The 24005-nt window shown below is 52.8% G+C and overlaps 2 protein-coding genes across 6 annotated transcripts in view; one reads left to right on the top strand and one right to left on the bottom strand.

The window, feature by feature from the left end:
* The window catches only part of ATG4B (autophagy related 4B cysteine peptidase), a 35736-nt gene extending 22511 nt beyond the window's left edge, over positions 1–13225 (top strand). For 3 of the 4 annotated variants that reach the window (XM_032269555.1, XM_032269556.1, XM_032269557.1), the window contains 6 exons: positions 6611–6810; positions 7926–8004; positions 8310–8455; positions 10163–10219; positions 10743–10836; positions 11605–12033. In XM_032269555.1, the coding sequence (XP_032125446.1) occupies positions 6611–6810; positions 7926–8004; positions 8310–8455; positions 10163–10219; positions 10743–10836; positions 11605–11678 (650 nt within the window). In that variant the 3' untranslated portion in view covers positions 11679–12033. Of the gene's footprint in view, positions 1–6610; positions 6811–7925; positions 8005–8309; positions 8456–10162; positions 10220–10742; positions 10837–11604 lie in introns of all 4 variants that reach the window. The other variant, XM_032269558.1, reaches the window with a different exon arrangement.
* A 1324-nt stretch (positions 13226–14549) lies between these two features.
* DTYMK (deoxythymidylate kinase) overlaps positions 14550–24005 on the bottom strand; it is an 11738-nt gene continuing 2282 nt past the window's right edge. Inside the window, exons 3-5 of one of the 2 annotated variants that reach the window (XM_032269551.1) lie at positions 19519–19609; positions 17353–17550; positions 14550–15036 (exon numbers count right to left, since the gene is read on the bottom strand). In XM_032269551.1, the coding sequence (XP_032125442.1) occupies positions 14926–15036; positions 17353–17550; positions 19519–19609 (400 nt within the window). In that variant the 3' untranslated portion in view covers positions 14550–14925. Of the gene's footprint in view, positions 15037–17352; positions 17551–19518; positions 19610–24005 lie in introns of those variants that run through there. The other variant, XM_032269552.1, reaches the window with a different exon arrangement.

The following is a 24005-nucleotide window of genomic DNA, read 5'->3' as shown; positions in this document are numbered from 1 at the left end:
TGCAGGTGTGAGCCACCGTACCAGGCCCTCCTCTGCTTTTCAAAAACTTACATAGTTTCCTAAGTATTTACTCCTGGCAGTGGGTGATAGCATTATAATTATTAACTGGCTACACAATATACAATTCTACCTTAGTTCTGCCTTCACTCCCACACTCTCCCTCATGCATTGGGGAAATCACTTACCCCCTCGTTCTGCACCCACACTGAGGATCTCAGCCAGTCACACCTCAGCCCCTGGCCTCAGACTAGGGAGGCATTTTGCCTGGGTGCAGTGGCCAGGAAGGGATAAGGATCAGGGCTTCCTAGAACCTCCATCTCTCCAGGTGCAGGTAGTGCTGGTGGGAGTACTGGGAGCTGCTCGACTGTGTGGGCTCTGGCACCGTCTTTTTGGGGGTCTCAGGGCTGCCCAGAGCGGAGCTGCTGGAACTGGCTTGTCAGAGGGGGTGAGTCAGGTCCTGGGCGCACTTGATCTGCATGTCCCAGCCCCTGGAGGTGCTGGCTCCCTGGAGGATGTAGGGGCTGCCTAGTCTGACCGGCTTGGTCTCACTGCGTCAGCTCCAGCTCCCTGTCACTGGAAAGGACACTGCTCCTCACAGAAGCACTGGAAGGTGCCTGACACCTATTTAGGAAGAAAGGCATCCACTTCCAGCCACCCAGTCACTGATGCACAGGGCTTGGGTTTCTGGGTGCCTGAGCCTGGCGTGGTGTCATGAGGAGGACATCGGGGTCATTCTGAATGATCCCTACCAAAAGCTCCTGGAGGGAGGAATGGAGGGAGGCAGGAAGCAGACTGCTTTTCAGTCTCACTGCTCCGAGTCCCCAAGGGAGGAGTCTGAGAAAGAAGTCCGCAGAGCAGAAGCTAGAGAAACAGACAGTTCCTTGGCCAAGCAAGGACCTCTATTCTGGTTCCTCAGAACTGCTTGTGGAAGGAGCAGTTAGGAAAAAACCGATGCCATTCAGAAATTCCACTAAAGCTTCTTCCTCCAGCAAAAGAGCTGCCTGACCATGTTCCCGCTCAGATTTTAAGTAAAGCCTGCAGGGTGAGAGGCGGCCTGACTGCCTAGAATGTCCCCATCCACCAAGCAGTTCAACCCATCTCTGCCACTCCCCATCCTTCTGTCACCCCCAGTCAAAGGCCAGCCAGGACATCCTCAGTATTTTCTTCCAGTTCTTAATGTAGATGGGCTTAGACCTTCCTAACAGCAGCAGACAGAATGCCACTGAGGGCAGTGAGGAAACAGATTGGAAAAGGTGTCAGTCTGGCAGTGAGGACTAATGACTCCAATGAAAGAAAATTAAATACCCCAGCAAGCTCAGTCAGAAAGAGTGGGGAGGAGAATCACAATAGCTGAAACTAAACTCTCTGAGAGGCAGTGCAGCAAAATAGAGGTGGCCAAAAGCAGAGTGTGTGCATTACAACTTTTCTGGAGAGCTGATGCGCTGAAGGAATAGGAGGAAATTCCCCTGAGCTGGTGAGAGTGGAGTCTTTTTTTTTTTTTTGAGATGGAGTCTCGCTGGCTGGAGTGCAGTGGCACGATTTTGGCTCACTGCAACCTCCAACTGTCTGATTCAAGCAGTTCTCCTGCCTCAGCCTCCTGAGTAGCTGGGACTACAGGTGTGCGCCACCACACCCAGCTAATTTTTCTGTTTGTAGTAGAGATGGGGTTTCACCATGTTGGCCAGGATGGGCTTGATCTCCTGACCTCAGGTGACCTGCCCACCTTGGCCTCCCAAAGTGCTGGGATTACAGGCGTGAGCCACTGCACCTAGCTGAGAATTGAGTCTTTAGAGCTAAAGACCCTCAAGTTTTTTTTTTTTTTTTTTTCTTGAGACGGTCTCTCTCTGTCACCCAGGCTGGAGAGCAGTGGCGCAGTCTTGGCTCACTGCAAGCTCTGCCTCCTGGGTTCAAGCAGTTCTCTTGCCTCAGCCTCCCAAATAGCTGGGACTACAGGCACGCAACACCACGCCTGGCTAATTTTTGTATTTGTAGTAGAGACAGGGTTTCACCATGTTGGCCAGGATGGTCTTGAACTCCCAACCTCAGGTGATCCGCCTGCCTCAGCCTCCCAAAGTGCTGGGATTACAGGCATGAGCCACCACGCTCAGCAAGACCTCCAAATCTTTTATCAGGAGTACTTAAACGTACATGTTCCTGATAACATTTCCCAATTGCAGGAATAAAGGGAAACTTCTCTGAAGATCCAATATAGTGTTATTTACTAAAACCGGCCTGGGCATCTCATCTTTGTGCCACACCAAATGCTGCTGTAAACTGTTTGGCACTCTGAGAAAAGACTTGGCTTCGTGAGGTGAGAGTAGGGCTGTGTATTGTGCAGTTGTCATTGATAGAGAAATAGAAATTTTAAATATGTTTAAAATATAACAAGAGCATGAGAAAATTTCAGGTGGTGCCAGGAATAGGCAAAGCCCGCTGTGTCCTGTTGACAGCAGGGCATGCATGCCATGGTAGGTCACTCAGTGCTGGGCTCCGGAGGCGCAGAAGCAGCAGGCTCAGCTATGCTTTAGCCCTTGAGCAGAGCCGAGTGTTTGTTCATATTCCTGAGACAGTAGGGTCTGTGCTGGTAACAAAGCACCAGTCAGCAGGAAAGTGTCATCACCAGGAAGCCTTTCTACCAAAACATAATCTCACAATCAATAAAGTGGGCCGGGTGTGGAGGCTCATGCCTGTAATCCCAGCATTTCAGGAGGCCAAGGCAGGTGGGTCACACGAGGTCAGGAGTTTAAGACCAGCCTAGCCAACGTCGTGTCTACTAAAGAATATATATATATTCTTTATAATACATGTAAAAATTAGCTGGGTGTGGTGGCATGCACTTGTAATCCTAGCCTTGGGAGGCTGAAGCACGAGAATCACTTGAACCTGGGAGACAGAAGTTACGGTGAGCTGAGATCATGCCACTGCATTCCAGCCTGTGTGACACAGTGAGACTGTGTCTCAAAAAAACAAAAATAATAAAGCAAAATGTATGGAAAACAGAGAGTAATTAACAGATTAGATATAGAAAGATCAAAGTTACAGGGGCCCAGGTAACACAGTAACAAGAGTTAGTAGACACCTGTCAGACTGTGGATTGTGACAGCAGAGTGGGCCTTGACATTTCTATGAAACTAAGGCAGAAGAAAATGAAAAGGACCAAACCTTGCTGCCTGGAAACGGTAAACCTCTGTCTTAGCTTTTGGGTCAAAAAAGTCAAGTTTACAGACCATGACTGTGTATCTAAGTCTGATGTGTACAGAACTCAAAACCTGTGTGCACCTTCAATACTAGTATGTAGGTTCTTTTAAAAAGTGAAAGTTAATGAAATAAGCATACAGCTCAAGAATTCAGAAAAAGCAGCAAAATTAACTGAAGAAACCATAGAATGGCATTAAAGAGAAATACAGAAATTAATGATTTAAAAGAAGAAATGTATTAGGCCAGATGTAGTGGCTCGTGTTTGTAATCCCAGCATTTTGGGAGGCTGAGGCATGAGGATCACTTAAAGCCAGGAATTTGGCCAGGCGCAGTGGCCTGTAATTACACCTGTAATCTCAGCATTTTGGGAGGCCAAGGCAGGTGGATTACGAGGTCAGGAGTTTGAGACCAGCCTGGCCAAGATGGTGAAACCCCGTCTATACTAAAAATACAAAAATTAGCCAGGTGTGGTGGCGTGTGCCTGTAATTCCAGCTACTCGGGAGGCTGAGGAAAGAGAATTGCTTGAACCCCAGAGGCAGAGGTTGCAGTGAGATTGTGCCATTATTCTCTAACCTGGGTGACAGAGCTAGACTCCATCTCAAAAAAAATAAAAATAAAAGCCAGGAATTCAAGACATCCTGGGCAACATAGCCAGACTTCATTCTATAAAATATTTTTAAAATAAATTTTAAAATTTTTAAAGAAAAACTTATTAGAACAAATAAGAGAACTGGCTCTTTGAAGCAATAACATGTGTTTAGAGATTAAAGTTAAAATCCTTCCCTTGGCTAAGCACTGTGGCTCCCGCCTGTAATCCTAACACTTTGGGAGGTGGAGGCAGGCAGATTGCTTGAGCCCAGGAGTTTGAGACCAGCCTGAGCAACATGGCAAAACCTCATCTCTACAAAAGAAAACAAAATCTAGTCAGGCATGGGGGCGTGTGTCTAGTCCCACCTACTCAGGAGTCTGAGGTGGGAGGACGCTTGAGCCTGGGAGGTCAAGGCTGCAGTAAGACGTGATTGTACCCCTCCACTCCAGCCTGGGCAGCAGAGTGAGACTCTGCCTCAAAAACCAAACAAAAACCCAAAAAACTCCCTTAAGGCTGGGCATGGCAGCTCATACCTATAATCCCACTCCTTAGGGAGGCTGAGTTGGAGGACTGCTTGAGACCAGCCTGGACAACTCCCTCTCTACAAGAAATAGAGAATTTGGGACAGGCACAGTTGCCCTGTGGCTGTAATCCCAGCACTTTGGGAGGCTGATGCAGGCAGATCACTTGATATCAGGAATTTGAGACCAGCCTGGCCAAAATGGCAAAACCCCATCTTTACTAAAAGTACAAAAATTAACTGGGCACGGTGACATTTGCCTATAATCTCAGCTGCTAGGGAGGCTGAGGCAAGAGAATTGCCTGAGCCCAGAAGGTGGAGGTTGCAGCAAGTAGACATTGTGCCATTGCACTCCAGCCTAGGCAACAGAGAATCCGCCTCAAAAAAGAAGGGCCGGGCGCGGTGGCTCACGCCTGTAATCCCAGCACTTTGGGAAGCCAAGGCGGGTGGATCACGAGGTCAGGAGGTCAAGATCATTCTGACCAACATGGAGAAACCCCGTCTCTACTAAAAATACAAAAGAATTAGCTGGGCGTAGTGGCACACTCCTGTAGTCCCAGCTACTCAGGCGGCTGAGGCAGGAGAATTGCTTGAACCCAGGAGGCGGAGATTGCAAGTGAGCCAAGATCACGCCACTGCACTACAGCCTGGGTGACAGTGTAAGACTCGGTCTCAAAAAAGAAAAAATCAGTGGGGCACAGTGGCCCACACTTGTTCTAGCTACTCTAGAGGCTGAGGCAGGAGGATTAAGTGCAGGCCTTTGAGGCTGCAGTGAGCTGTGATTGCACCACTGCACTGCAGCCTGGGTGACAGTGAGACCGTCTCTACAAGAAATTAAAAACTAAAAAAGTTTCTTGCTCTCAGAATCCTTGTTCTGCAACTGTCTATTTTGAGAAATTTCAGTCCCACAGAAAAGTTCAGTGAGTCATGGCCACAAACCCTCCACCTAGACCCACCAGTAGTATTTTGACACATTTGATTTTTATGAGTATGTCTCCTATGAGTGAGAGTGCTCCTCAGAGCCACACAGCCTCACCACCACAGAGGAGGTGACACCACAAAGGCCCAGGGCCCCTCCAGGCCCCCTGCTGTCCCAGGAACTTGTGTTCCTGGTTGAGGGTCCAGTGCGTGTGTATGCAGTTGCAGTGCCTTTCTGGTCTTTAGTCAGGAAGATTCTGCCTCTTTGTTGTGGTTGTTGCTGCTTTGTGGCATTGGCATTTTTGAAGAGTCCTGGTCAGCTGACCGCCAGCACTCTGGATTTGCTTCCTTACAGCGGGGCTCTGCTTGAGCCCCTGGCTGGGAGGGGCCTCTGGGGGGCAGTGTCCTCCGCCGTCCTGTCAGGGGCCTGCAGTGGGACACTGTGTCAGATCCCCGGAGGTGGTTGGTGTCTTTTTTCCTTTGTAATTAATGAATAGTCCAGCGGTGACACTGAGTGTGCCCTGGTGAGTTCTGTCCGATGCCAGCCTGAAAATGATGGTTTTTCTAGCCCATCCTTTCCTCTCACGTTTGTTGGTTGGCATTCTGAGAAGAGCTGTGTTTTCCCCCGTCACGTAAACATGCGGTGCGTTTACCTGTCACTGCCGATCTTTTTGATGCTTGATGGTCCCACCCTTGGCCAGTGGCCGCCTCGGTCTGGCGGTGTCTTTTGCTGTGTTGTGGTGTTTTTCATTTATGTTTTGAGCCCTTCCTTATGTTGTGAGGTGAGCAGACGCTCAGGCGCCTCCGAGCGTTCCCTGCCTGGCCCTGGAATCAGCCTGGCTCCTGAGTGGGGAGTGGTGCTGAGAAACCGCGGTCCGGGCACCGGGCGTGCCCTGTGCTCCTGGAGCGTCTTCTCCCATCACCGCACCCCGCGGTTGATGTGTCCCCTGGACCGTTGGCTCTCGCGTGTGTGCAGGCAGAAGGCGTGGGAGCCAGGAAAGGGGCTGCTGACGCCCTTGCCAAGGAGCCTGGAGGGAGCGGGTTCCTGTGGGCTGGCGCTAGGCGGGCTGGTGGGCTGCTGGGACGGACTCCGATGCTCCTCTCGAGTGCACGTGGATTTTCCTTGCACTGTTTCGTGTGTGTGCTTTATTTCACAATAAAACTCTTGAATTCAGTATGCATAGAAAGTGTTTCTTTTTTTCTCTGGGTGGCAAGATTATGAAAAAATTTTCTTCTGCTTTTCTGTATTTTCCAAGTTTGAATTTCATCATAAGCACCTGGCTTTGCAGTGCCCTTTTTCTGTGACACTGATAATTTGCTCACTTGTTTGGGAGCACTTTTGCCCAGCTCTGCGTGGTTGATGAAAGCTTGTCTCCCTTTCTAGGAAGGTTGTGCAGGAGCAGCACTCCCTGTGCAGGCGCCACTGCGTTTCCTGCAGACACCGATGCCAACCGGCATTGCAACGGATTCCCTGCTGGAGCTGAGGTCACCAGCAGGCCGTCGCCATGGAGACCACTGGTGCTTCTCATCCCCCTGCGCCTGGGGCTCACAGACATCAACGAGGCCTACGTGGAGACGCTGAAGGTGGGTCCTGCCTTGCGGCGCTTGCCCTGCATCCCCTGCTCCCAGCGCGAGATCATCGTGCAGCCATTTGTGCGGCCAGCTCTCTGGGGAGGGGTAAACAGCCAGGGTTTGTACTGTTTCCCAAGGGGTGAGTGGGCGTGAGACACGTCCATCCTAGGTATGCTGCTTTGGTTCTACAAGTGTCAAAGCGATCGTCAAGAATGAAAGCATGAGGAACTTGGAGGGGGTCCTCGGCACCAGGTGCCACTCCTCAGCCTGACAGGGAGCCCTGCTGCCCTCCTGGGTCTCCACTGTACCCCAGGCATGCCTGCCCCTCCCCCACAGCCCTTTTGACCTTAGCTCCCTTTGGAGGGTGGGTTGGCTTGTGGGCAGGGCTTGGAGGTGATGGACAGGCCTCTGAGCTCCCTGAGGAGTTACAGCCACAGGCTCCCCATGTCATGAAAGCAAAAGGCAAAACCACCCTTTCTTCAGTGAACTCTAGTGTTAGACCAAGGAGACACGTTTGAGATCATTACTGTGTGGAGCTGAATTGTGGCTTTCTGTTAAAGTCATTCAGTTGTCTGAACTTGGCCTCTCCCTCCAGCCTTCTGACCACCCCAAAGTATCCCAGCTGCCCCCACAACCCTGCTCACATCTGCCAGCCCTTCATTTCCATCCTCCCCAAAGCCCACGTGTGACATGAAGCTTCCTGGAGCCGAGCCTGCAGATTGGGTTTCTTGTACATGTGGGACGTCCTGTGGTCTTTCCTGGATAGGAAGCTCTTCTGTCCCCTCTTGTGTCACCCAGTTGGGCCTCAGCAGGCTCTTGGGCCCCTACGGCAGTGGGTCGGGGACCATCTGCTCCCACCTGGGACCTGTCTCAGCCTCCCCCCTCCCACGGCACTGACCCATCTCAGCCTCCCCCCTCCCACGGCACTGACCCTAGCTCAGCCTCCCCCCTCCCACGGCACTGACCCGAGCTCAGCCTCCCCCCTCCCACGGCACTGACCCTAGCTCAGCCTCCCCCCTCCCACAGCACTGACCCAAGCTCAGCCTCCCCCCTCCCACGGCACTGACCCGTGCTCAGCCTCCTCCCTCCCACGGCACTGACCTGTCTCAGCCTCCTCCATCCCACAGCACTGCTTCATGATGCCGCAGTCCCTGGGCGTCATCGGAGGGAAGCCCAACAGCGCCCACTACTTCATTGGCTATGTCGGTGAGTCCGGGGTCCCCACCGTGTCCCTTCTGGCCTGTGCCCTCAAAGGGCCTGTCGTCAGCAAGTCCCACACCCCAGGTGGTCGCTTGAGGCCGGCAGTGGAAAAGCAGCATGCCCGTGGGGGGCTTGTGTGCAGCCCGGCCGCGGTCGGCCTCCTGTGTGCCTTCCCTGATGGTCTGGCGCCCTCGGCTCCCTCCCACCCCTGCCCGCTGCTTCTCAGCGTGACGTTGGTGCAGCGGGCCTGAAATGCGGCCACGTGTCCCTTTCCTCTGCTGGTTCGTTTGCCTGCCTGCCTGACCTCCCAGGTGAGGAGCTCATCTACTTGGACCCGCACACCACGCAGCCAGCCGTGGAGCCCACCGACAGCTGCTTCATCCCGGACCAGAGCTTCCACTGCCAGCACCCGCCGTGCCGCATGAGCATCGCCGAGCTCGACCCGTCCATCGCTGTGGTACGTGGCAGCCGGCTGAGCGCACGTTTTGTGCCGAATGCTGTTTGGGAATGACGAGGAAAACCTTCAGGTTTTTCATTTTTTCCGACATACTGGGATTAGTATTGTGTTCACGTGGTTTGGAATCTGAAGGGCACAAGAGCCTGAACCGTGTCCTTGCGTCTTTGCGTCCCTCCCCCAGGCACCCGCCTCCTGCACAGCCTTCGTGGCCGTCAGGTGGCCCAGAGGCGTGTGTCTGGGTGTGAGTGTGTGTGGGCGCATGCTGAGTGTACATGGATGAGTGTGAGCCATGGTGTCTCCTCACACCCACTTTTTAAACACACAGGGCGGCTCCTGGACCCACTTCACACCACCTTGTGTTTTCCAGAGCCTCTGACTTAACCTCTCTGGGGATGATTTCCTAAGAACAATCTGCCCTGCTCTTTCATTTTGATTACCTAGTTGTGATTTTTGGTGTGTGATTTATGCAGACCTGCCTACCCTCAAATGTATTTGTTGGAGAAAGAGACCAAAAAATGAATGACAGTGACACGCTTAGGGAAGCATTTAACCAAGTCAGTGCGTTTGATGTGCATGCTCTGCCCCGTTTAGGAGGAAGAAGGCAGATGTAGGCCTGAAATGGGATGGCCTCTGAGCTGTGGCTCAGCCTCCAAGTGTTGGGGTGGCCTCCGAGCTGCGGCTCAGCCCCTGAGTGTACACCCCACGCCATGCACCTCCTGGGCAGGGTGGCAGGAGCAGGGAACATGGGCTGGAGCTCTGTGGCTCAGACTTCTTACCAGAACCTATTCATGAATTCCTCATCTAATTAGAATTAAGCATGTTGCTTATTATCCACGTGGCTTGGTGGCTTAACAGTGATTGGCACTCCTAACAGTCAGGTCAGGCTGGGGAGGGGGCCACTGCAGACACGAGCGGCCTCGTGAACATAGAGGAGTTGAGATCAAAGGGGCCACCCGGTGGGATGACTGTCCTCGCCGTGGAGGAGGAGGAATGTCCCCCGTCCTCAGGGGGGAGAGCTCCTGCGCCAGCGCTGGGGCAGCAGAAGCGGCGTCCTCGGAGGAGGAGGGCCTGGTTTCAGCTCCTCCTCCCATTTAGTCTTTGTTTTCCCGTTTCATTTCCTTTTTGTGTTAACATCTACACATCTGGCAGCGTTGAGAATTCCTAGTGACCGCCATTCCAGGCAGCAGCTTTGAGAACGTGGTTGCCGGCGACCCCTGGCAGGTCCCTTCTCCTGGCTCCTCAGCGGGAGGCGCCCTGTGTCAGGGCTGCGGCTGCTGCGTGTCCTCGGGCAGTTCTCAGTGGCCTTTGCCGCCAAGCTTCCAGGGAGATGCTGGGTGAAGGCTGAGGCCCTGCGGCCCTGAGTCACAGTCACAGAGAGAAGAGCTCCCCACTTGGCCCAAACTGATAACCTGCCTCATTCCCGGAAGATTTGGTGAGGCCTAACAGATGCACACCACATAACATCTCAGGGGTGAACCAAGGCAGAGCAATGTAGTGGAGCCTGAAGGGAGCCAGGCACTGCTGCAGGGGGCCGTGCACAGGGCACCCTCAGGCTCGCTTCCCCGCCAGAGGAGCCGAGGCAGCCTGGCGTGGGCAGCACCTGCACGCCGGGGCCTCTGCTGCGCCTCTGCAGTGGGAGTGGAAGCCCCTCCTCTTAGCCGACTGCAGGCCTGAGTGACTGTTCTGCTCATGGTTATTTTGTTTCAGGGGTTTTTCTGTAAAACTGAAGACGACTTCAATGACTGGTGCCAGCAAGTTAAAAAGGTATGTTGCTGCCCCACCACTCACCACCGAGCTGAGCCAGGGAGACAGGCAGCGGGGCATGCAGGGGCTGAAAGCCGGCATCCGGGTCTCAGGCAGCCTCACTGGGCTGTGGGGAGCCTTGTCCTGCCTGGCACAGCTGTGCAGCTGAACAGAATGGGGCATCCTGGATCGCCCCCCTGGCAACACAGCAGCCCTAGTGACGAGTGCTTCATGCTGACTTTAGAGTGGATTTCCAGCGCCCTTGTCTGTCTGCTGTTGAGATGGGGGTGGTGGTGGGGTGCCGAGCTGCGCTGGCTGAGTATGTGCAGCCTGCCCCTCTCTGTCACTGTGGTCAGACTGTGCCGGGTGTTGGTCACCGTATTGGGCTCTTGTGTAGCCTTCAGTGTGGAAGCTGCCTGTTTTCTCATCCGTGAAGTGGGATGACAGTCGTGTTTGTCCCCTGGCTGTGCTGGCCGGCCCCGTTCTCTTGGCTGCAGGGAGCCCTGGGGTGAGGTTGCACCTAACAGCCATGTCTCCCTCACAGCTGTCTCTGCTCGGAGGTGCCCTGCCCATGTTTGAGCTGGTGGAGCAGCAGCCTTCACACTTGGCCTGCCCCGACGTCCTGAACCTGTCCCTAGGTGAGCGCTGCAGCTGCAGGGCCAAGCCCGGTGGGGCCCCTCGGCGTGCAGTCTGTGCCCTTCTTGCTTCCCCAGCCCTGGCCCCCGCGGTTTTGACCACTAAGGTGTGTGTGAGCCTGAGCCGTGAGCAAGTTGGCGGTGGTTGGCCTGCAAGGCCAGGCGCAGAGTGGAGTGTCCCCTCCTCCGAGCCTTCGCCCAGCATCCCAGGACCTGCCTTACCTTCCCCACCTGTGGTGCCTGCCCTGGGCATGTGGAGCTGGGTGTGCTCCCATGGAGTCCTCAGGGCTCTGGAGCAGACAGAACACAGAGGCCTGTGATGACACCGTCCTGGCTCGGGGACTGTTCCACTTCAGTACCACTGGCCATGGGTGGTGCAGACCCCTGGGACCATGGCCAGCGTGGTCAAGGAGCCAGCCTGGGCTCGCGCAGGGAAGCAGGTGTGTGGCCGTGAGCACGTCCTCCTCATCCGTCTCGCTGTGAAAAACCGCGAGGCAATGGACCCACACAACTGACGACCACAGAGGGCTGGGTGCAGCGAGGGAGACACGGGACAGATTGTGCAGGCCGCCCCCGCCCTCCTCACCACGACCCCCCCCTTGTACTCCATGCGCCCTGGGCCTGTTCATGCCCCCTGGGGACAGCTGCCTCTGGGCCCCTCAGGGTGGGCTGCAGACCAGGGGTTCGGTCTGCCCCCACCCCAAGGGCGCTTCACTCACACCCAAGTAGTCTCCCCGAGATGACTGATGAGCTGTGTCCTGTCCCTTCTAGATTCTTCTGATGTAGAGCGACTGGAAAGATTCTTTGACTCAGAAGATGAAGACTTTGAAATCCTGTCCCTTTGAAAATCCTGGGGTCGGGGGTTGGCGCCTGCGAGAGCCGGGCCCTGTCTCGGGTTCTGTCCATCCCGCCTGCTCGCTTGCCGAGGGCCGCGCCCCGTGCCGCCTCCCCCGGGGGCTGCCTGCTCTGCTCGTGGACTGAGGCTGCGCTGCCTGCGAGGCCTTACTGCTTGGTGTCAGGCTGCCCAGCCCAGAATGCCTGTCCGGGCCTGTGCATCCGCACCCGGAGCCGACGGTTAGGAGCTTCCAGAGCGTTCTCGACACTGCCAGCCCCGCGCTTGCACCTGGGCCTCAGTCTCACTTGCTCCCAGGCACCAGTTCTGTGGTTGGTTTGGAATTAAAGTCCTGTTTGAAGTTGTCAGGCACAGACATGAATTTCTGGGGCACCTCCTGAGTCCGAGTCTCAGAAGACTCTCTGCAGGCTGGTGTGAGAGGAGCGACAGCCACGCTGTGGCCCCAGGCCCGAGGACTGGGCTGCTCTCGAGGGGGGTGCCCACGGCTGTGTCCTCTCTGCCCAGCCTGGCTTATCAAGGGCTACCTCAGTGGGAGGTGAGGTTGGAGGAACAGAGGCAAGGCTTCTCCTTGCTTTAGGGAGAACAGTGTTCAGGGAGTGGGTGTATGGGAAACCCAAAGACATGGATGTGCACAGGGCGTGGCGTGGGCAGCCTGGGCAGAAGGGCGGCTGCTGGGGCCGCTGTCCTCAGAGCGTCCCTTTCAAGGGCTGTGGTATCCTGTGGCGCAGCTGCGGCTGATTTCCCCAGGGGTGGTGAGGGGCAGGGCGGGGCCTCCACCTGTGACAGTTGTGCTCAAGGGTAGACAGCACCACTCCCAGGAGCTTTCCCGTGTCCTTGCCTTGCTGAGAAGTGCCCTCTTGTGTCACTGAGGTTTTAGGTGACTTGGGGCCAAAAGGGAAAAACCACTCGAGCCTTGCGGCATGTGACGGCAGACACCACAGGGTGGCATCACCTGGTGGCATTTCCAGAACCTCCTCATCCCTGATTCTAGCACCCACCACCGCCTGACCCTGTGTAACCTGCTGTCCTGGGTCCCCAAGTGCTTTCTGCCCCACTGCTCTGCCGCCTGTCGTGGGAAAGTGGGTTTGTTTGCCCCACTAGGAAATGTAAGCAGGAGGGCTTGGGGAGCATGGGTGTGGTGGGCTGCAGATGCGCCTCTCACGAGCACCCGCGTCGGTGCCCGCACAACTTGCTACTGCCTGTGTAGGACAGGCCCACCAGGTGGCAGAGGACACTCCCAGTCCCCCAAGCGTTGATGAGATGGTTTATTTCCTCGAATCCGTTCTCCCTTGGGTGTAGTTGGGGGCGGGGAGGAAGGCGTGGGCGCAGGATCTCCACTCCTGGGGCTCTGTGTCCGAGTCCACGGTGTGCCGCTGTGCTGGGCTGTGGGGCTGCTGCGTGGAAGTGGTGGAACCCCCTGACCGAAGGGGAGCCTTGTCTTGCGTGTTTTGAAAAAGGCTTAACAGAGAATGTTGTTCATTCTTAGTAGTATAGTTTGCAATTCTTAATGGCAAATAATAAGTTTCAGTAGAAAACAAACCTTGTGTGTATTTTTTACTCAAGTTACAACTGAATGATTTTCAGAAAAAAATAAGTGAGCGTCGCAGCTGATAGCATCACACGCAGAGGACGTGGCTGCTGTGGCAGCTGTGGGGGCATGAGCAGGTGCCTCCCTAGCCCTGGCAGGGGGCCCGTCCTGCCTAAAGCCTGGCTCTCTAGGAAACGTGTCATCGGTCCCCTCATACAACCCTGGAAGGAAAGAGTCCAAGGAAAATCAGATTTTAGGAAAGTCAGATGGTGCTTCCCATTCTTAACAGGAGGAAGCTGCAGAACGCACCACAAGGTGTCTGGTTTGCCTCAGCTGGAAGCACAGTAAAGCAGTGACTGCCGGGGCACAGCAGGGGGCTTGGGGGGACGTCGCTCACTCTGGCCCGTGCATCCCTGTGGGCAGTCTTGGTACAGACATGAAGCCCCAAAGCCAGGCAGGAGGGGGCACTGCGAGGCCCTGGTGAGCTGGCTGAGGACTTGTGTTCTCTCAAATGCTCGTATTCGATTCTTGTGGCTGCTCTGACAGGTCGACATTCAGTGCCCGGAACAGCACAGCCTCTTCCTGACCGTGCTGTGGGCAGGGCTGCTCCTCTAGAGATCCTAGGGGAGAACATTTCCATGTCTTTCCCAGCTCCTGGATGCCAGGAATTGCTGGGCTCATGGCTCTTTCCTCCAACCTCACAACCAGCAACACAGCATCTCTCCAGCTTCTGCTGCTGGCATCACACTTCCTGTCTCGGCCCCACCTGCCTCGGTTATGTGGACCCGTGATGAGCCGGGCATGGTGGCACACACCTGCAATCCCAGCACTTTGGGAGGCCAAGGCAGGTAGATCACTTGAGCCTAGGAGTTTGAGACCAGCCTGGCTGGCAACATAGCAAAATCCTGTCTCTACAAAAAATGAGCCAGGCATGGTGCACAGGCCTGTAGGCCTAGCTACTCAGGAGGCTGATGTGAGAGGATCACCTGAGCCAGGAGGTCAAGGCTGCAGTGAGCTACGATCTTGCCACTGTACTCCAGCCTGGGCAACAGAGACAGACCCTGTTTCCAAAAAAATAAGGGATGGGATGAAAAGCTCCGGGGTTGCAATGAAAACAGCAGAGTTAACTTGGGTGTACTGAGGACGTAAGCTCTGCTGACGCTCTGGCATGGCATGGCTGCGACTGTTCAGACCCACGGGGGAATTCCTCAACTAGGCAGGAACCAAGGTCCAGAAAGCCCTACAGGGCCCAATGAAGGCTCTTCTGCCCTGGGATGGAGATTCCCATTCAAAGCCAGCTCAGTCCTTAGATGGTATCTAAGAAAAATCTACAAACAATTTTCAGGTCAATTTTTACTAGTGTCTGGAAGACATTTCAGAGAGAATTCTGACTGATTGATTGCCATTTACAATGATCGCAATGAAACTGCTCAGAGTTGCCACTGAACATCAGTAAGAAAATACAACAGTATCATCAGGACAAGGAGGAGGGCAGGAGACTGCTCCATCGCTCTGCTCGTGTCCACACCGCCAAGGTCCCCACCACAGGGGTCCCCGGTGCACCCCAACTCTGGGTCAGGAGAGGCAGCCTACATATCTCTGCTACCAGGAAAGAGCTGAAGTCGTGGAGCGTGGGCACCGCTGGGGACGCGGGCCTTCCACAGGTCTCCCACCTCGTGAGGGACTGCAGGGCGAGGTGTCCAGCCTGGGGTCACTTCCACAGCTCCCCCAGCGGCTTCTCTGTGGCGGTGTGGATGGCGTCCTCAGAGAGCACAAGAATGTCCTCATGGACAGCTTCAATGCTTTTGGAAGCATCCACCATCTGTTCCCACAGGGGTTTCAGAAAAAGAAGCTCATCAGCACCTTCCAGGCTGGGGATGGGAGCCCACGCCTGTAATCCCAGAACTTTGGGAGGCCCACAAGGGAGGATGTGTTCAGGAGTTCAAGACCAGCCTGGACTACATAGGGAATCCCCATCTCTATGGGCACCACTGTACTCCAGCCTGGGTGACACAGTGAGACCCTGTCTCAAAACCATGTTTCATTCTGTTCTCTGCGTGTGGGGCTTTCACAAGCCAGGCTCCGGAAGGCCAATCTGAACCTCCTGGCCAGTGTGGTGACCTCCAGGACCCTTCACTCTACTCTTTTTTCAGAACCTCAACCATAACAGTCCATGACATAGAGCCACCAGGCATTCCTGCCACAGCCCTGACATAGGAGAAACACGGCGAGCCGCCTGCCCACGCTTGCTCTCCTTGTGACCCCAACCCTAGCAAGTGCCCGCCTGCAGGAGTGAGGCACAGCCAGGCCGACCCAGCCCACCACGCACACCAGGTCGGGGTGACTGTCCCTCCAGCTCGAGAGTGGGTACTCGGAAGAACAGAGGGCAGGCCCATGCTCCTGTGGCCCCCCGGAGGCGCCTGGGCACGGCCTGGAATGTGAGGAAGTTCCGTTACAGAAGCCACATGGCGGGACCAAGGCAACACTGGGCCTGCCTCGTCCCTGAGGGAAAGATGAATTTGGTCCTAACAGCTGTGCCGCACCCTGGCGTGAGTGGCTCGAGGAAGACGGAGAGGGAGTCGGCCCGCAGGAGAGACTTCTCTCCCCCAGAAGGCAGGCACGCGAGGGGCTCAGAAGCACTGCCGTCTCAGCAGCATCCCGGCTTCTGTGGCTGGGTTGAGCAAGACCCTTCTCAAGCCTCTGGGACAGCAAGGTCTGGAAAATCTGCCAGGGCATCGAAGGTACTCGAAGACTAACCATTTCATGAAGTGTGACCATGATGAAAAGAGAGTGACTCCCTACACATGGCCACCTTCCCAGATGCCACTTGCTGGCCAGGGTGCTGCCACACAGCTGTCACCCATAACCGTCCAGGACGGGCCTCTCCAGGCAACTGACTGCCAGACTGCAGCACTGCCGCAGAGTGCACTGCCACCCAGCCTGTGTTCTGGGAAACCGACAGCTGTGTGGCCGGCAGCATCTGCAGGCAGTCGGGCTGGGGTGAGACCCTCGGCCCTGCTCTGGTGGAGGAGCTCAAGGGACCGAAGCTCTGCAGGCCACGGCCACAAGCCACAGTGCTGATGCTGCTGGAAATAGGCTGTGCTGGGCAGTGCTAAGCACGGGCACCCAGAGTCTGGGAGAGAAGTGGGGGCTGCAGTTGGGAGGAGCAGAGGTGGTCAGCTGCGTGTCCTCTGCGGGGGGGGAGTCCAGCATCCTGGGAGTGGATGGAGAGTTGGGGTGGACTCCTGGAACTGCTGAGACGGAAGGACGCATGGCTGAAGGGAAAAGGCCAGCACACAGCGCCATCCTGAACTCCAACAGCCAGGTGCAGCTGCAGGGCCCCACGCCAGCAAGAGGCTGCACCAGACGACACAGTGGCAGGACCAGGCTGGCGCTCAGGTCTGAAGAGGGGCCGTGGATGTGGAGGACTGTGCACTCTCACCCGACCCACCAGACCAGGTGTCAAATGTCACCATTGTGTAAAACTCACCAGAGGATTAGAATTTGCTGGCACTAGGCTGGCCGTGGTGGCTGACGCCTGTAATCCCAGCATTTTGAGAGGCTAAGGCGGGTGGATCATGAGGTCAGGAGTTCAAGACCAACCTGGCCAAGATGGTGAAACCCCATCTCTACTATAAACACAAAAAAATTAGCCAAGTGTAGTGGCAGGTGCCTGTAATCTCAGCTACTCTGGAGGCTGAGGGAGAGAATTGCTTGAACCTAGGAGGCAGAGGCTGCAGTGAGCCAAGACTGCACCACTGCACTCCAGCCGGGTGGTCGACAGGGCGAGACTCTGTAAAAAAAAAAAAAAAAAAAGATTTGCTGGCATGGGCCTGGTGCAGTGGCTCACACCTGTAATCCCAACACTTTGGGAGGCCGAGGTGGGCAGATCACCTGAAGGTCAGGAGATTGAGACCAGCCTGACCAACATGGTGAAACCCTGCCTCTACTAAAAATTAAAAAAAAAAAGAAAGGAATTTGCTGGCACTGAGAACCCCTGAACAGCTGCTCCTGGGGCTCCACATCTGGGAAGACCAGACAGAAACGGCAGCAGCTCTGCTGGCACAATTGCTGCCGTCACCGCAATTAACCCTGAGCCACTTCTCAGTGATTCCTAGTGTGCAGTTCTGAGCCTCACCTTCCAGTTCACGGTCGTGTCTCTCATGAGCTGGTGGAAACACTGCAGCGCACGCTCCTGGAAAGCCCTGTTCTCATAACGCTCATGGCCAAACGTGCTCCGCTTGGCAGCATCCGCCAACTGTAACTGGAGGAACAGGACCAGGTCGGGTTTGGGAAGGCCCACGTCTGGCTGCTTACACCAATCTAGGGAAAAATTCTGCCAACAAAGAACCCAACAGGTAAAGCTTAGTGTGGTCTAGATTTTCGTTTCAAAAATCATAAAAATGGGAAAAAATGAGGGGACATTTAGTGCGGTACCAAAAGTGAGACTGTTCATAACAGTGTTTTGTTTTTTTTTTTTTTTGAGATGGAGTCCGACACTGTCGCCCAGGCTGTAGTGCAGTAGCACAATCTCTGCCTCCTGGGAGCAATCCTCTTGCCTCAGCCTCCCGAGTAGCTGGGACTACAGGTGTGTGCCACCACGTCCAGCTAAGTTTTTTGTATTTTTAGTAGAGACCAGGTTTCACCATGTTGGCCAGGATGGTTTCAATCTCCTGACCTCGTGATCTGCCCGCCTTGGCCTCCCAAAGTGCTAGGATTACAGGCGTGAGCCACCACACCCAGCCCCCTTTTTAATTATTAAAATCTCAAATGTATTGCTTTATCCGATGTCATCTTCTTGTAAATACATGCACAAGTGGACGGAACAGTAGGTAGAATGGCTCCTGGTCCCTGTCACACACAGCCCAGGCCCCACGGAGGCCCTTCCAGTGCAGCTACAGGCCTGCTGGCCAGAAGGGGCAGTCTCTGTACGCTGGAGACCTCTGGCCCAGGACGCCTCCCTTAGCCTGTCTCCCCCTAAAATGCTGTTGTGTTTCTGGAGGAAGGGTAGGACAGAAAGGCTGTAACTCCAGGCCACATAGCACACGGCACCATGAGCTGAGGGAAGGTGTCCACCAGCACCTCCTACCAGGCCTGCGGCTGTTGGCTGATCCCCACAGCAGGAAGAAGTCCTCCTTACTATGTAAGTTAATACTTCAGAGGGGAAGGACTGAAGCTAACACATGAAGAAAGGGCAGAATTTAAAAGTTAGGGCGGTTATCATGAAAAATAACCAGACGTTATCCTTTTTACTGTCTCTTTAAGGGACAGAGCTGGGCGCAGCGGCTCACGGTTGTAATCAGCACTTTGGGAAGCTGAGGTGGGAGGATCACTTGAGCCCAAGAGTTGAAGGTTATAGCGAGCTTTGTTCCACTGCACTCTAGCCTTGGTGACAGAGGGAGACACCCTCTCTCAAAGGGGGAAAAAAGTACTACCAATGAACCATCTTTGAAAATGCATCTGGAGGCTGGGTGCAGTAGCTCATGCCTATAATCCCAGCACTTTGGGAGGCTGAGACAGGTGGATCACCTGAGGTCAGGCGTTTCAGACCAGCCTGGCCAACGTGGTAAAACCCTGTCTTTACTAAAAATATGAAAATTAGCTGGGCATAGTGGCATGTGCCTATAATCCCAGATGCTCGGGAGCTGAGACAAGAGAGAGCTTGAACCTGGGAGGCAGAGGTTGCAATGAACTCAGATTGCGCCACTGCACTCCAGCCTGGGTGACAGAGTGACACTACGTCTCAAAAAAAAAAAATGTATGTGGAAAATATCATCCAAGTAACAACCATGATTCTATCTGTGAAAACAATCTTTAGCTATAAAAATGTTTGCTCTTGATAAAACCAAATTGCCAGGCATAGTTGCTCACGTCTGTAATCCCAGCACTTTGGGAGGCCAAGGCAGGTGGATCACCTGAGGTTGGGAGTTCAAAACCAACCTGGCCAACATGGAGAAACCCCGTCTCTAGTAAAAAATACAAAATTAGCCGAGTGTGGTGGCATATGCCTGTAATCCCAGCTACTCAGGAGGCTGACACAGGAGAATCGCTTGAACCCAGGAGGCAGAGGTTGTGGTATCCGAGATCGCGCCATTGCACTCCAGCCTGGGCAACAAGAGCGAAACTCTGTCTCAAAAGAAAAAAAAAAGATAAAATCAAATTAGCAAAGAGATAAAAGGAATGTAAGAATCACAAAACTGCAGAGTGACTGAAGGCATGTCACTCGTGCTGCAACAGGCGCATTCAAGAGCAGCCCTGGGCCCACACACCTGTGCTTGCCTGACAGGGGGCCAAGTGCACTCACCTCCTTGGCACCCGAGAAGGCCACACCAGAAAATGCGTATCTGTCCATGACGAGGGTCACACCCTGGCTCAACTTTTCCTTAATTAACGGCCTGAAAAACAGAGGATGCTCCTGAGCCCCGGTCCTGGTTTCATAGGCCTTGAACTGTCTGTCTGTCATGCTTAAATTACCCCAATAATACAACTCAAAACCCCCCCCACGACAAGTATAGCACGGTGATTTGTAACCTGATTTTTATTCAAAAAGGCTCTGGATCTTCTCTGGAAGATGCCACACGCACTCCACGCCCCACTCCAGCAACCCAACATGAAAAGATAACCTCAGTAATAGTAACAAACACAACTGGTAAAGTTCGATGTTCCAGAAACAACGCAGGGGAAGCAGCAATGTCAGGGCAGATTTGTCTGGGCAGAGGCCAGCACCACCCTGTGGAGGAAAAGGAAAGCACAGGCCAAGAAAGCCTGGGGTGGGGAGGGAGCCACAGCCAGCAAGTGACACGATCGTCCATGCTCATGGCCCCTCGCCTGGACTGCAGGGATGCTCTCAACCAAATACCACAGGCCCACCAGCACCCTACAGCCCCAAGATCATGGATGTACAAAGACATGGGGCCTTATACTACCGAGCAGCCTTGCTCAAGCCAGAGAAGGAAAAGTCAGACTCATTTGACTCAGCCAGTCTCACCGGGGTCTTCGAATCATAGGGGCACCTGCATAAGGAGTCAACTGACCTCTGACAAAGGAGCAGAGGGTTGTGATGGCGCAAAGGCAGTCTCCTCAACAAACGCTGCTGAACAACCAGACGTCCTCATGTAACAGCATAAATCTAGACCACACTGTTTACCCGCCACAAATTCAAAATGAGTCACAGACCCAGATGTAAAATGCAAAACTGTCAAACTCCTAGACAGTAACGCAGGAGAAAACTTAGATCACCTGGGTTTTGGCAGACTGTTTAGATAAAAAACTAAAGGAACAACCCATGAAAGGATTAAGATGGACTTCACCAAAATAAAAAGTTTGTGCTTTGTGAGAGACACTGTCAAGAGAAGGAAAGGAAGCTGAGTGTGTGGCTCACGCCTGCAACCCAGCACTTCTGGAAGCTGTGGTGGGATGGCTCCCTTGAGGACAGGTGTTTGAGACCAGCCTGAGCAACAACAGTGAGACCTCATCTCTACAAAAAATGTAAAAATGAGCCAGGTGTAGTGGCATGCACCTGTGGTCCCAGCTACTCCAGAGGCTGAGGTGGGAGGATCACTTGAAGCCAGGAGTTTAAGACTGTGGTAAGCTGTGATCATGCCATAACATTCCAGCCTGGGCAACAAAGAAAAACATGCTTCTTTTTAAAAAAAACACTAATAAAAAAAATGGCCGGGCAGGCAGGGTAGCTCATGCCTCTAATCCCAGCACTTTGGAAAACCAATGCAGGACTGTTGGCTCCAGGAGTTCAAGACCAGCCTGGGCAACAAAGTGAAACTTTATATCTACAAAAAAAAATTTTACAAAAATTAGCCAGGTGTGTTAACGTGCTTGTAGTTGCAGCTACTTGGGAGGGTAAGACAGGAAGATCACTTGAGCCCGGGACGTCGAGGCTGCAGTGAGCTGGGACTGCACCACTGCACTCAGTCTGCATGACAGAGAGACCCTGTCTAAAAAACAAAGAAAGAAGAGACAGTGAGAAAATTGAACACAAACCACAGCCTAAGGGAAAATATGTACAAAAGACACATTTTATAAACGACTGGTATCTAAACCATACAAAGAACTCTTAAAACTCGAAAATAAGAAAACCCCATTAAAAAGTGGGCCAAGGCTGGGCATAATGGCTCATACCTGTATTCCCAACAGGGAGGCTGTTGGGAATTGGGAGGCTGCAGCAGATTGACCACTTGATCCCAGGAATTTGAGACCAACCTGGGCAATACAGTGAAACCACGTCTCCTCAAAACAAAAATACAAAACTGGCCAGGCACAGTGGCTCATGCCTGTAATCCCAGTACTTTGGGAGGCCAAAGCAGGTGGACCACCTGAGGTCAGGAGTTCAAGACCAGCCTGGGCAACAGGAAACCCCATATCTACTAAAAATACAAAAATTAGCCAGGCGTGGTGGCAGGCACCTGTAATCCCAGCTACTTGGGAGGCTAAGGCAGAGGAATTGCTTGAATCCAGGAGACGGAAGTTGCAGTGAACCATGATTGCCCCATTGCGCTCCAGCTTGGGCAACAAGAGCAAGACTGTCTCAAAAAACAACTTAGCATGATGGCATGCACCTGTAGTCCCAGCTACTTGGGAGGCTAAGGCAGGAAAATCGCTAGAGCCTGGGAGGTAGAGGCTGCAGTGAACCAAGACTGTGCCACTGGACTCCAGCCTGGTTGAGACCATGTCTCAAAACAAGAGTGGGCCAAAGCACTTAACAGATATCTCATGAAACCAGATACACAGATGGCAAATAAGCATATGAAAAGATGTTCCACATCATATGCCATCAGGGAAATGCAAACTAAAACAGATCCCACAAACCCCTATCAGAATGGCAACAATCCAAACACCAGCACCACCAAATGCTGGTGAGGATCTGAGCAATGGGAACCCTCATTCACTGCGGGTGAGAATGCAAAATGCTGCAGCTGCTTTGGAAGACAGTTTAGCACAAGCTTGTCCAATCCGAGGCCCACAGGGTGCATGCCGCCCAACGCAAATTGGTAAGCTTTGTTAAAACGTTATCAGTCTTTTTTTTTTTTTTTTAAAGCTCATCAGCAAGTGTTAGTGTATTTTATGCGTGGCCCAAGACAGTTCTTCCAGTGTGGCCCAGGGAAGCCAAAAGATTGGACATGTTGAGCGTTCTTTAGAAAAATAACAGGCTTACCATATGTTAAAGCAATGGTGCTCCCTGGCATTTACCCAGAAGAGGTGAAAGCTTATGACCACACAAAATCCTGCAGGCAGATGTTTATAACAGATTTATTTATAACTGCCAAAAGTTGGAAGCAATGAAGAGGTCCTTTAGTAGGTGAATGAACTACGGTACATCCAACAATGGACTATTAATTAGGACAAAAAAGAAATGAACTATTGGTCGGGTAAGGTGGCTCATGCCTGTAATCACAAGCACTATGGGAGGATCACTTGAGGTCAGGAGTTTAAGACCAGCCTGGCCAACATGGTGAAACCCTGTCTCTATTAAAATATAAAAATTAGCTGGGCATGGTGGTACACGCCTGTAATCCCAGCTACTCAGGAGGCTAAGGCAGGAGAATTGCTTGAACCCAGGAAATGGAGGTTGCAGTGAGCCGTGATTGGGCCACTGCACTCCAGCCTGAACAACAGAGCGAGACTCTTGTCTCAAAAAAGAAAAGGAAATGAACTGTCAAGCTATGATTAGACACAGAGGAAACTTAAACATCTATCAGTGAAACAAGCAACCTGCAGCAGAACAGATGGACAAAAGAGATGTAGCCCTGGCACCTGGGACAAGATCACTATCTAAAATCAGGCTTATTCTTCATTTTGAATTGGGCATATACGTATTTCATCACTTTTCTACAAAGCCACAAAAAGCAAAATCAGAATAACTGTCTCCATAAATTCTAGACGTGTTAAAAGGATTATAGAACTGGTCACATTTTCATTTAACACTTGGAGTGGGGATGGCCTTTCCAAGTAAGACACAACGCTAAGCCAGAGGAGAGTAATGCAGGGCTTCATGTGACAAGGATCAGAGGGAACCACGCAAGTTTACCAGCAGGGAACTGGCTAAATGTACCGTGGATCAGCTTTTCCAGAGAACACGCCACAACAATGAAAAAGAACAAGGGCAGAGTTAGGGGAGCCGTAAGTGCAGAAATCTGTAAGGCAGAGTTAGAAAGTAAGCTGCCAAATAATTTGTATGGTATGACCTCATTTATGTTAGAAAAATCAAAATTCTAACTAGTTTCTACACATGTATATAAATGTAAATAAAAACATCTGAAAGAATACACTTAAACATTAAGTGTTGAATGAAGAGGAAACCTACTATGATTGGTGGGTTATTAATATAAACTATAACCTTCAGTTAACAATTTAGCAATACTGGGTATCAATTTTAACAAACATAACATAATAAAGCATATAAATAACAAGGGAGGGGAAAGGCAGGGGTAGTATGTAGGGAATTCTCTATATATTCTACTTTTTGATTAGTTTTTCTATATACCTAAAGCTATCTTTAAAAGGTTAAGTCTATGAGGCCAGGGGTTCAAGACCAGCCTGAGCAATATGGTGACACCTTGTCGCTACATTAAAAAAAAAAAAAAAATGGCCGGGCGCGGTGGCTCAAGCCTGTAATCCCAGCACTTTGGGAGGCCGAGGTGGGTGGATCACGAGGCCAAGAGATCGAGACCATCCTGGTCAACATGGTGAAACCCCGTCTCTACTAAAAATACAAAAAATTAGCTGGGCATGGTGGTGCGTGTCTGTAATCCCAGCTACTCAGGAGGCTGAGGCATG

This window comes from Sapajus apella, unplaced genomic scaffold (genome assembly GCF_009761245.1).
Source record: "Sapajus apella isolate SASKATOON/1434 unplaced genomic scaffold, GSC_monkey_1.0 scaffold194, whole genome shotgun sequence".
NCBI lineage: Eukaryota > Metazoa > Chordata > Mammalia > Primates > Cebidae > Sapajus > Sapajus apella.
Note: the sequence above shows the minus strand (reverse complement) of the source record. Positions and strands in the feature narration are given on the sequence as shown.